The sequence below is a fragment of the Cynocephalus volans genome, chromosome 14 (assembly GCF_027409185.1).
Source record: "Cynocephalus volans isolate mCynVol1 chromosome 14, mCynVol1.pri, whole genome shotgun sequence".
In the NCBI taxonomy this organism is placed as follows: Eukaryota; Metazoa; Chordata; class Mammalia; order Dermoptera; family Cynocephalidae; genus Cynocephalus; species Cynocephalus volans.
In genome coordinates, this window is record NC_084473.1 from 51,652,864 (window position 1) to 51,665,435 (window position 12,572).

The following is a 12,572-nucleotide window of genomic DNA, read 5'->3' on the forward strand; positions in this document are numbered from 1 at the left end:
CAAAGCCCAAAACAGCTAAACTTTTAATAAATTATTGTTTGACTGATTAGAATGAATGTATACGTTAAGACAGTTTAAGTCATTCACTAATTCTAATTTATTTATTTTTAAAAATGTTTCCATGCTTTGGACTTGCATTTTAACTATTTTTCAGATGGCTACATTTAGTAAGTAACAAACAGCAATGCTTTCAGATAATTTACAAAACAGCAAACATTGTTCTGCTAACTCCTCTCACTAGACTCTGAAGGATTGATGAATGCCTTTCATCTTTGTATTCCCATTACCTGCTTCTTTAATGTGAGATGCACTGGCTGATCAGTGGCCAAATTATTGTTGAGAACAGAAATATTTTAATTAATTTTTAAATTAAAATAAATGACATCTTTAAGAAAGAACTATATGGTCACCAAGATGCTAATTTTGTGTAATTTTCTGTAATCATTTTATTAGTGGTTTATGGGTAAAGAATTTAGTAGGCTCTTTATTTTTGAGAAACCATGATTAAGACAAAAGGTTTATACAAGGAAAGCTTAGCTTTTCATGGTTTCTCAAGTCTCCCTCTATAATGCAGAATAAAGTGTTAATCATGCAAGGTAACCCTACTGTGGCCTCAACTTTACTGTTATATACAAAATGTTCATGAAACATACTTTCAAAGATCTGAGATTAATTTAGCAGTGCCTTTCCTCTTAAAACTGTAGTGAATGCTTACAGATTACTAAAATAATGCTGATCAATTTTAACAAACTCTTCTAATTTAGAGAAAAAAATGATTTGCACCCTGCAGTCCTTGCCTACTTTTGCTTTCAAAATAAAAATGTGAAAAATTTTTATTTTGATTGTTTTGGGCACACAGAGTAGTAGCATCTTTATCAAACTAAATTTTTAATTTAAAATAACTCCATATACTGTAATCTTTATTTTAAAATAAAATCTTATGGCCCAATGTAGAGTAAGAAGAGTTGCCTACATTTGGTAATCACAAACTCTCATCTGCCGTAGCTAAAAATAGGGCCAGCCTGCATACCTTACATGCAGAAGTCATCCAATTACATTTTGCCTCAAATCAAATTCTTACTAAAGCTCTTCCTTGAATAGCTTGAAGTCAGGTTTTAATTTTAAAGTCTTTTGTCTAGGGGAAAGAAAAAAGTTGAACTAGCTGGTCCTAAAAATACTAGGAGGACAGGGAATGGCTGGCAGGAAAAAACCTACTTCTGAAGCAAAAGCAAATATCAAGTTCTCTCAAAGTCAGGAGAAGAATGAGAAAGGCAGTTAAAGAGGAAATTAATAAGCAAACAAATAAATAGATAAATTATTAGAATGATATTAAAATTTCAGTTATTTTTCACAACCATAATCTTTGTAATTAATAAATAATGATGTATCTATTAGAAATTACAATCTTTAACCAAATTCTTTCCAGTTGCCATGGAAAGTGACCAGAATTCAGGATTCAGCACCACACAGTAAGCATTCACCTCCATAAAGTAAGCATTCATCTGGCAAATAAATGACAGGTGAAGATCCAGGAAAAAAATCTGTGCAGAGTGGTTCTTAGGTTTGTACACAAAGATAGTAAGAGGAGCTTGAGTCCTATTTCTTCCTCAATTTACCATCAGTGTGACATGAGTAGTTAAGCGAACTACTTAACTGTTTTCCCATGTGTAAAATTAGAAAAATGATACCCACCTAAAAAGTTATTTGAAGCTGAAAGGAAATTTCATGTATGGCTTGATGAACTGAATACAGGCAGGGCAATGAAATATTGAATGCAGTGCTTAACTAAGCCCTGTTTTTAAAAGGTGAATTCAACCTTCTCTGAAAGCACTGTTAACTTGGTTTCAGTTAGCAAGTGCAAGTGTCCGTAAGTATCTCAACCAAACAGATGGCAAGCCAGCATCTCTCTTAGCTATCTCTTCTTTTAAATACAGTTTGTAAAAGAGACATGCAAAAATTCAGGTCCTTGTCTCTCTCACCACTAAATCTTTCCTGCCTTACTGTTTGGTAATACCTAAGAAAAAACATTTTTACATAACTAATATAAGAAACAGCATAATAAACAAATAGGAGAATTTCTATGCTTTCCTTTTCTATAATAATATTTAGTAATAATACCTTATTTTGAGCAAGGCACTGTGATGAGTACTTTACATACACTGTCTCTAATCACAACTCTATAAAGTTGTTATCTACATAACATACATGAGGCAACTAAGGCTAAGAAGTATTATTAAATAAATTGTGCAGGATTACAAATTGAAATTTGAGTCTGACCATGAAAGTCTCACTCTTTCCATCATACCACATTTTGTATTTGAAGGAATATATCAACACTTAAGTTTGCTTTTTATCCTGCTTCCAAATGCCAAAGTGTTTTGATCTTAGTTTAAATAGTTGAGAAAAGAGACTTATTAACACCATGAGCAGACTTATATATGAGACCAGCAAATTCCATAGATATGGAATTTTGAATATATAGATTCAAAAATAGGAGTAAACCATGTTTTGTTTAAATTGCAAGTTTTCTGTACCAGTCAGCTGCCAAGAAAATTTAAATAAAAAATAAAATAAAATGTAAATTGTGTTTTCTAGAAGCAATCCAAATCATCCCCTACCTTAAAGATAATAAATTAAGGCTGGCCAGTTTGCTCAGTTACAGTGCAGCTTTATTAACACCAAAGTCATAGGTTCAGATCACAGTAGTGCCTAGGTGCCAAAAAAATTAATAAAGATAAAACTATAACTAAATAACTATATAGTTATATATATATAAACTATAATAAACTAAAACTATAAAAAAGAAAGGAAATAGATAAAAAAGATGAGTTGAAGAATGATACAAGTTTTTAATAAGCAATGAACTTCATAAAAGAAGCACATGAGGCTCTTTTCACATCAAGGCCATTTGATCAAGGCCATTTCTAGATAATAATCCCCAGCAAAAAGATGTCAAATGTAAAGGTACGAAGTCAATATTCAGAATTTCACTTTATAAAAAACTAATATTACACCAAGGCTAAAATCTTATTATTTCTGAAAACATATGGCCTTTACAATCAAAATTGTTTTCAACAGAGTGCATTTTCACATACATACTCCTTTCTCCACATACTAGAGTTAAAAGTGGTTTGTGATTTTAAAAAAATAGTACTGTCTATTAACTAGAAATAATTTTTTTTTTTTTTTTTTTTGTGACCACTAAGGGGATCGCAACCCTCGGCACGGTGTGGTCCGCACCACGCTCAGCCACTGAGCACAACAACCATCCCTATCTAGGATCCGAACCCATGGCCTCGGCACTGCTAGCACTGCACTCTCCTCCCAAGTGAGCAACGGGGCTGGCCCTAGAAATAATTTTTTTAAATGGAATTATGCATAATCCTGCAGTTATGAAGGTGCACTGAAAAATGATTCATCATGAAAGAAAACATTCACAAAGCAACCAACCTCAAAATTAATCCAAGCTAGTAAAAGTATCCCTTACTGTTTAACTTCACCATTCCAGCCTCACTTATCACCTAGATGACTTGCCAGATAAAACAAATCAACTACAGTCCAAAACTGCAAAATTTCCTAAAAATATAGAATTTCTTAAGATGATGTGAGAAATGTTGGAGAATTGCTCCAAAAAAGATCTGACAGTCCAACAGGCACTTCGAAATAGAATATCTAACCTTAAAAGATTAAAAGAAGCCCCTAAGAAAGTAAATAAAACCCTTTTACATTTTTTAAGAGACTTTATATACAATCCACTGTGATATTTCACCATGAAGTACAAGATGCCATTTTGTGCTACTCTAACAATTTTGTGGCAAAAATTACATTCCCCCCAAACCCAAAATCCAGATTCATCCTCTATTTTAAGAGCATATGCATGGCTGTGATTATAAACTAAATTTTGTTAGGAATAAACTAAAATAAACTCATTTTTATAACTGTTGGTTTTATGCGTCAAGATTAAGTCTTAAATCTTCTTTCCTCCATTATCTGCTTTGAAAATTGGATTTATTAAGTAGTCTTTTTTCCTATACTAAGTATCTTCATGTAGAAAATGCCTCAATATATTGCAGGAAGGTAAAAACCACCTATAGTTGTTGTCTCCTAATAATACAAATTTCTCTAAGATAGAGGACAGTGAAGGTTCAACAACCACCACATATACCTCATTTATAATTTAATTAAATTCACAAATTTACTTCATTAGTTCATACAGTTTTCGATACTTCCTTTATTCCCACACTCTTTTTCCAGCTTCACTAAGAGAAAACAAAGAGCAGAAAACAATTCTAACTTCCTACTTCTAATTTTTCTAAACCATAATTTTCCCTTCACAGGAAAATCTGTTCATTTAACTCCATTTTTAATAAAATAAAGCTAAATAAATATCTTCTCTCTAAATATGTTGTATTTTATTCTATGTATATATTCCAAGTCAATGATTTTCCCTACCCGCACAAACTAACAATCTTCAGTTGTAAAGGAAGTCAAAATAAGGATTCTATGAGAGGCCTATATTTCCAATAAATTTTGATAAGCATGCAGTGATTTATTTTAAATTACTGGAATTGATCAAGACCTACACAAGTAAAAACTTAAAATTAGAAAATATGTTGGTTCAATTTATAATTTACGGTGTTTTAAATTTTACTTATTGTTGGCATCAAAGCATTACAGGAAATAGGGACCAAGCCTTAGAAATAGGAATTCACTGCTCAAAGTCCCACTTATTACTAATAAAAACTAAATGAAAAACATTTTGTCCCATAACTCTAGAAACGGAAAAGCTTAATATACTGAAAGGGGTGGAGGATGGGATTCAAAGCAAGTTACTAATTTAAAAATAATATGAAATTCACTAAGTAAACTAGTTATCTTTTTACTTCCATAATCTTATACACACCTATTGTGTACACTCAATACGCAATGCTCGCTGAATAAATGGCTAATAATACAGACAATGAAACAAGGTACAGTACTCATCATAGGTCAGAATAACCTATTCAAAACTTTTTTTGATTATGGGGGAAAAATAAGACAAGTATATACAACAAAGAAAAGCTGTAATTCCTCATAGTCTTATGGAAAATCAGAATTTAGCAAATCTATAGTCAGAGTAGAAATTTCTAAATCTATCTCAATGCCTAACTCTTAACAACAGACTTGCAAGGCTATCATTTATATTTGATAGTTTGTTTGATCTTTAAGTTGCTTTGAGCTCTTTAAGTAAATACTATATAGAATAAATATATGATGGAGGTAATATAGTATTTGAGGAAAGACAACACAATAGTATTCTAGGGTCTATCATACCTCACACCTAAGTGGTAGCCAGATCAAAAAAATCTGAAAGCCATGAAGAAGATTAAATGTACGAGGGGTCTTTGAAAAACTCCATAGAAACTTTCATAGTGTCTTTTAATTCTGTTTTTCCATGAGCTTTTTGAAGTACCCTCGGACATATCTATATAACTGGATACATATTCTACTGGGTATGACAAACACATACACACACATACCCAGTAATACAAATCAGCCTTATCCATGATAAAGCAGAGAAATAATGAGAAAATTTGGTCCTAGAACACTGTTCCAAGGATGCAAAGAAAAGCACTTGCTAAATTAAACAACAACCTTTAGCCCAAATTCTTAGCAAGAGATGAGATCAAATGAATAAATAAAAAAAGAACATAGGGGATACCTAGAGAACAGAAAAAGAACTCTATTCGCTGCATAAATATTGTTCCTACATTCAAGCATGTAATCCAGTCCTTAAGGACAAAGAAAAATTATACTCCTGGCCAAGGGAGTTCCCACTTGGTTTAACCTTTTGACAATACTAAATGACTAATCATACCAACCTTCTTGCATGGCTAGTGTGATAGACTACTGCCTTTTATACTGCAGAGTGAGAACCATACAAAAAGAAATATATACCACATTCATTAAGGTGCCACAGATAGACTATGCCTGAATAAAGTACCAAAACATGGGTCATTTTAGCTTTGACATTTTTAAATCTTTGGTTGTTCCACTACAAACACAAATTTGTGTTCCTGAACAAATAATTTAACTTCTTTAGTTTTCTTTATCTATAAAATGAGAAAGTTGGAATAAATGACTTATAATACACCTTGTCTGCAAGTACAATCTAAACTGAATTTACAACAATTGCTTAAGTTATTTAATTATTCCTTTAAGAGGGGGGAAATGGGGAGTCCCTTTTCTAATCTTTCCCACTTGAAAAGACATTTTAAAATTTTCCAAAAAATGTAGGATTCAAGGCCAGGAGTAAACCTGCCTGAACATCAGAGCTCTCAGCCTCTTACCTTATAGAGAAACTGTGCAGAGCCAATGAGGAGACCTGGTGATGAAGCCACCACAGTTTCTGCCTTCAAGGAATTTACAGGGTAGAAAAAGAGCCAAGACATATACAAATAACTGTAACAGAAGTTACAAAGTGAAAGCAAGAGAGAGAATTCTCAGCAATGCTGAAACACTTCCTGCTGGGAGGATTAGTGAAGACCTCAGGGAAGACTGGGACTTTCATAAACACAACTTGGGCAAAATGAAATTGGAAGAAAGGGCATTATAGGCAGAGAGAAAAACACAAGCAAAGGCAAAGAATAGGCATGTTTAGGGAACAAGTCCTTCACCTGTGGTTTGAGACAGGGAGTAATGGGGGAGATGAAATTAGGGCCATGGAATGCCTTTGAAAAGCGTAGGATAGACAGTATGAACTTAATTTGAAAAGTAAAGGAAAACACCTTAAGTGCTATGATTAGAGCTGCACATTAGGAAGATTAATTTTAATTTGGCTGTGACACATGGAATTTAGTGGAAAGACCAGTTCTAGTGAGGAATGAGGAGTACCCAGACTTACGTAAATAAAGAAAACAGAGGCTATTTCCACCATTGCTCCCACTACTTATCCATACAAGACTCTAAACCATATATAGTACAAAACATTTGCACATTTACTGTTTTTTAATTCAAACCTAGTTCTCTATCAAGTAATTCAACTACTTTACACTGACAAAATAGCTATCTTAGAAAGAGTCAAACCCATTAGAAACGCATACATATTATTTAACCTTTGCCACAGTTCCATAACAGACACTCCCATTCATTGCTTAAAATAATAATCTGTATAATCTTTCTGGAAAGCAGTTTTGCAACATTCACCAAAAGCCTAAATACCATAAACCAGCAATTTTCAAATAATCATGGATAAGAACAAAGGTTTACATTCAATTATATTCACTTTAGCATTGTTTATATATTTGTATAACTTTAGGAATAACCTGATTATTTAACTATATGGGACTAATAGTACATACTTAGAATATTGTAGTCATTAAAACAATATGGAATATTTAAAAAGTAGAAAGATATTTCCCCATAGTGGCAAGGGGGAGACAATACAGACAATGTACCATATAACCCCCAATACAACACCCTTACCCCCAAGGATACCCCCCAAACCATTCTTTGTGTGAAAGGATAGTTTTATTCTTTTACATTTCTTCTAAATTTTCTACAACACATATAGAGTGCTGCACTACTAAAGCAAGATCTAAAAGAAATACCTAATGAATGCCTAAACATTAGGTTTCAGCTAAGTTTAGAATTCAAAGCAAGAGCCTTCCTCCAATCAAAAAGTCTCACAATTGGTTAATGCCAAAGTTCCTGCATGGGTATTTTTTTGGCATTCCGAAGAATTAGTAAGACATTACAAGCACCAAGGTCCCTTCTCCCCTCTACTGGAATGTCAGTATGGGCATACAACTATACACACATACTCAGCAAGACTAAGCTTTGAAAGAAACTGAAAGTGGCTTATCATAAGGTAAAGATCAGGGAGCCCTACAAGAATATCTGCAAGGAAGTATGCTCCAAAAATGGTCCAAACTCAGTTTGTCTTGAGGGATAATCAAATTGAATCCTAATTCTAGAAACGTATCTGAACCCATCTTACAGAAACTTCCTCAAAAGTCACCTATGGCATCTTAACTGCCATGACCAAAAGGCAGTAGTAATAATAATGGACTGTGTTGCACCTGTTGCTAAAATTTAGCAGGACCCATATCCATTTCTCAGTCTTCATATTAACTGGCTTCTCCACAGCATTTAACCACCCATTCCTTCTTGAAAATTCTCTACCCCTTTAATATCAGCGAAACTATACTATCCTGCTTCTTTTACTGCTGACTATAACTTCCTGATCTTTCCTGGTGCCTCATACCCCCCATTAATGTAAGTTTTAGGCTTTCTTTCCTTAATCTTCAATTCTTTCTATGCAAACCTCCTCAAAGCATTCATCTGTCTCACTTTGCATTTGATTCCCTATTCTTCCTCATTAAGTCTGTAAATTCTCTGAGCTTCACAGATGTTCTATCATCGCTTCAAATTGAAAGTTGTCTAAAACCCAACTTGGCATCTTTTCTATCTACTTCAGCTCTATTTCTACTGATACTAAAGCACTATCATTGCCAACGTTTCACTCTGATTGAAACTTCATGTCTTTTGAGTCCCTCCTTCACCCTTGTACTGAAAATCTATGCAAAATGTCAAGTATTCCTTCCTTGGGTTTCTAACATCTGTCACTTCCATTTCATTCCTATTTTAGGCCAACTTCAAGCCTACCTGCTCTAAATCTAGGCATTACTACAGCCATTCTAACATGTCTGCCTCTAGGTTCTCCTCCAAATGATACACAGCATCCCAAACCAGTCTTTCAAACCAGCTATCATTTACCATTTCCTACTTTAAAACTTCCAAGGGCTTTTTATTTCCTTTATGATAAAATCCAAAACCCAATGTCTTCCACAATGTGGCTCAGTGTATCTTTTCATAAAACCAGAGAACCTCAAAACTGGAACCCTAGAAATCATGCAAATAAGAAAACTGAAGATCAAAAAGGGTAAGTTTCTTACTCTGGCCAAAATCAAAACATACCAGAACCAAGACTTAAAAACCTAGATCAGTGTTTCTCAAACTTTCAATTATAACATGAATTACATCAGGATGTTTACTACAGATTGTCAGGCCCTGTAAAATCTGATTTGGTAGGACAGGATCACAGGAATCTGTATTTTTAAGAAGCACTATGTGATCTTAACTTACAGAAGTGTGGGGAAACCTGACCTAGATCTTTCAAATCTTCTATATTCTTTTACCACACCAATCTTATCTTCCAACTACTGTCCTATATATTCGGTTCTATCCAGAAAGTTCTATTTACTGTCTCAATCATACCTTTTTAGTGGTTGCATCATTCTCCCACCCCACCCAAACCCCCAAGCCTACCCATTCCTTCCTATTTTAAGCTCTTCAAAATCTTTTAACTATCTTAATTAATCAAAGTTTTCCACATAACCCCCAAAATCAAATACTGTGTAGATTTCATCTGTCATGAGGAACAGAAAATATGAATGATATAAAAAAGAATACAAATTATTAATATCGGTCTTAGCATGAAAGAATAAATGTCTTAAATACCATTTAATGAGCAAAAACAAATGCACACAAATAACCAACCGCCTTTTTAAATTCTGAAACAAGAGCATCTCTCACTTCTGTTATACTTCTGGGGGGTGGGGAGTTCAGAAGAATGCAGTAGAAAAAAATATGGGTCAAAGTATATTTTAAAAATTTACTTTGACCCTAGATTATGTTCCTTCCTCTACTGTCACACACTTCTTAAAAATGAGGAAAAACTCATTCCACAGTAGCTTCAGCTTCTCAGTGATTTCCAATTTAAATCTTACTCTATAATCTACAACATTAAAATTAGCAGCTTATTAAGAAAACACTAAAATATAACCATTGAATCAAAAAATAGGTAAAGTTAGTTTTACTGACCAAAATAGCCAAAGACATGTACTAAAAAATATCAGGCCATTCCACTTACATTACAAAGTGAGGCTCCCCAGAGATATTCAATAGTAAATTTAATTGAATATTTGGTGCCTAAAAATAATCAAACAAGTCTCTGGTAAAATAGGAACTCTACTGGATCTTAAATTTCTCCTGTCTCAAAATGTCCCTAAATTACTTCAGTAAATAAAGAACTTAAGATGTTATTAAATGACTTAAGATTTAAATTATTTATACAGCGGCTTAATAGTTACAGAATGGGCAGGCCCTGATGTAACTTTTCTCGTATTTTTAAAGCTTGTATTTATTGTATTGTTATCACTAGTATCAGTTTTACTGATCAAAACAGTGTATCAATTCATCTTTTACTTTGTAACACTAATAGCTAGATGGATGAAGAAACAAAAGTCCTTACCTTCATTAAGTTCACATGTAATGAAACCACGAAGGTTAAGATCCAAAGCTGTATTTTTTTTTTGTAAGTTGTAACTATAAAGTTTTTTATAGTTAAATCTTAAACTCACCTTTTCCCTACAATTCTTTACTGAACAAATTTTTTAAAGGATGTTGTGAAAATTCCTGTAATTTACCTCCATATATTGCTTTTAGAAACATTATCACCAATCCTGCTGACAATTCTACTCTAAAATGAAATAAAATTTTTTAAAAATTATAAAACTTGAATGTAGCCAGGAAAAAAAAATTGCTTGTGTAGAATGTCTATTTGGGCTACTAAAAAATAACTAATAATTTTTAAGACAATTTATTGTAAGTGGTAAGATATATAGCCTGCCCCTCTTTAAAAAGAAAAAGAAAAAACTGGCACATTTTACCATCTACATAATAAAATATTTTTTAAATATTCATTCCCGTCAACATTTTACCACTTACAGGCTTAAATTCTTACACAATGATCCACTGAGATTTGAAAGGATCTGGGCTTTCAAGGGGGAGGAAAGAGGATCAAGATCACTGATTGGTTATTACAAGGACAAAGGTTAGTGACTTAAATACAGACATTCACTTAAAACTATCGTGTATACATTTGAATGATTTCAAGATATATAAAAATATAATCTGATTAAAAGGCAGTTGGTAATAATTTAGGTTTACTGCAAATGCAGTATCTTGCTACCTACAAAGCTTTGGACAGAATTTCAACTATACCACGAGTAAGCTTTTAAAAAATATTTAGTCACAGAAAATATGTTATTATGTAATATAAGGACAGCAATGTACATTTATCACACCAAAGTGACCAACAAATAAAATGTTCGACCTATACTGTTTACAATGTGCAAGATTAGAGAATAGGACCCAAAAAACGATAGGACTGTAAAGACTAAACCAAATGCCCGTGAAACAGAACAGCATGACATTTTCTAACACACAACCAAATGTAAAAACACACAGGAGGCAGCTGTTTCAATCTTTTAGCCTTAAACCTTTCAAAGGCTCTTTTTCAATCCAAAATATATCTAAACTTCAAAGCTTTTTCATAGAAATATATTTCTGGTAACATAGAGATAAAAGATTACAAAACAGATATACCCTTGTCCTTCCAATTTTTCTTCTGCCCATCCATCTCTTGTTACGATCTGCCCTCCAGCTGCAATTATCAATTATGCATACCAACAGAAAAGCTGTAACTGCAAAGATATACTCCCTGAAACATGAAATATCCGTTTCCTCAACCGAAGTCTGCAGTCTCCTCTGCTGAACAACTGCAGCAGGACTGAAGTCACCTGACGCCTTCTGGGTGTGGAGCAGTCTGACGCAGTGCAATCTGTAACTAGGCTACTAATACTCAGGCATTAATGCCTTCCTTCTATCTGTTTATTGTTCTAGTTATTTGCTTTTTGCTCATAACAAATGGAGGTACATTTACAGGGGGAGGAGCAGGCTACCAAAAGAAAAGAGGGTTGTTCTTTTAACAGAGCTAACCACTCTATCTATATATTTGAAATGCACTTAAAGCCATATGCAGTTTTCTTTCTTTTTAACAGATGGTTGAATTATATTGCTGATTTTCAGTTTCATTTAAAACTCTAAAATCAATGGTTACCCAATAAGGTAAAAATGGACTGATCCAAAGGTAATAGCTTAAATTTCAATCTTGGGAAGTGCTGAGTCTCTTCCTACTTTCTCCTATGTTTATTAAGGTTTAAAACATTCAGCATTTTGCACTCTTAGTAGCATATGAGCAGAAAATCAAAGTCAAATTATTAATATATATTACTTCAACAGAAAAAAGTTCTTAGTTTCAGCAATCTAACCTTTCTAATATTTTTTCCTCTATTACAATTACAGAAATACAAAGACTTACAAATATACACTTAATCATCACCTGTTCCAACTCAATCTTTCAATAAATATTTATTAAACACCATTGCAGACACTATTAATAGATTCTTAGCTTAGGGAGAAATATTCATGTGCTAATTATATCATTTGCCTAGGGAAAATGACTTGGGAGCAAACTAAAATTTTACTGATAGATATAAAGACAAATCTATGTATAGCACTTTTAAAATTTTTATTCAATTTTATTAAATTGGCATTCATTCCAGTGCAGGATATATCTTTACTAATATTCCACAACCAGTTTATCTGATGCTAATATCTGCCTAAGTAGAAAAGGCAATAAATAATGACAAATCAGCTAGAATATATTAAAATACATGATATGACAA

The 12,572-nt window shown here is 33.0% G+C and overlaps 1 protein-coding gene across 2 annotated transcripts in view; it reads right to left on the reverse strand.

The window, feature by feature from the left end:
• The window catches only part of RTN4 (reticulon 4), a 68,540-nt gene that overhangs the window by 24,804 nt on the left and 31,164 nt on the right, over nucleotides 1–12,572 (reverse strand). The window contains exon 1 of one of the 2 annotated variants that reach the window (XM_063078030.1): nucleotides 11,431–11,662. The exons of the other annotated variant lie outside the window; for it this stretch is intronic. Within the exon in view, the coding sequence (XP_062934100.1) occupies nucleotides 11,431–11,464 (34 nt within the window). The 5' untranslated portion in view covers nucleotides 11,465–11,662. Of the gene's footprint in view, nucleotides 1–11,430; nucleotides 11,663–12,572 lie in introns of those variants that run through there. 2 annotated transcript variants of the gene reach the window in all.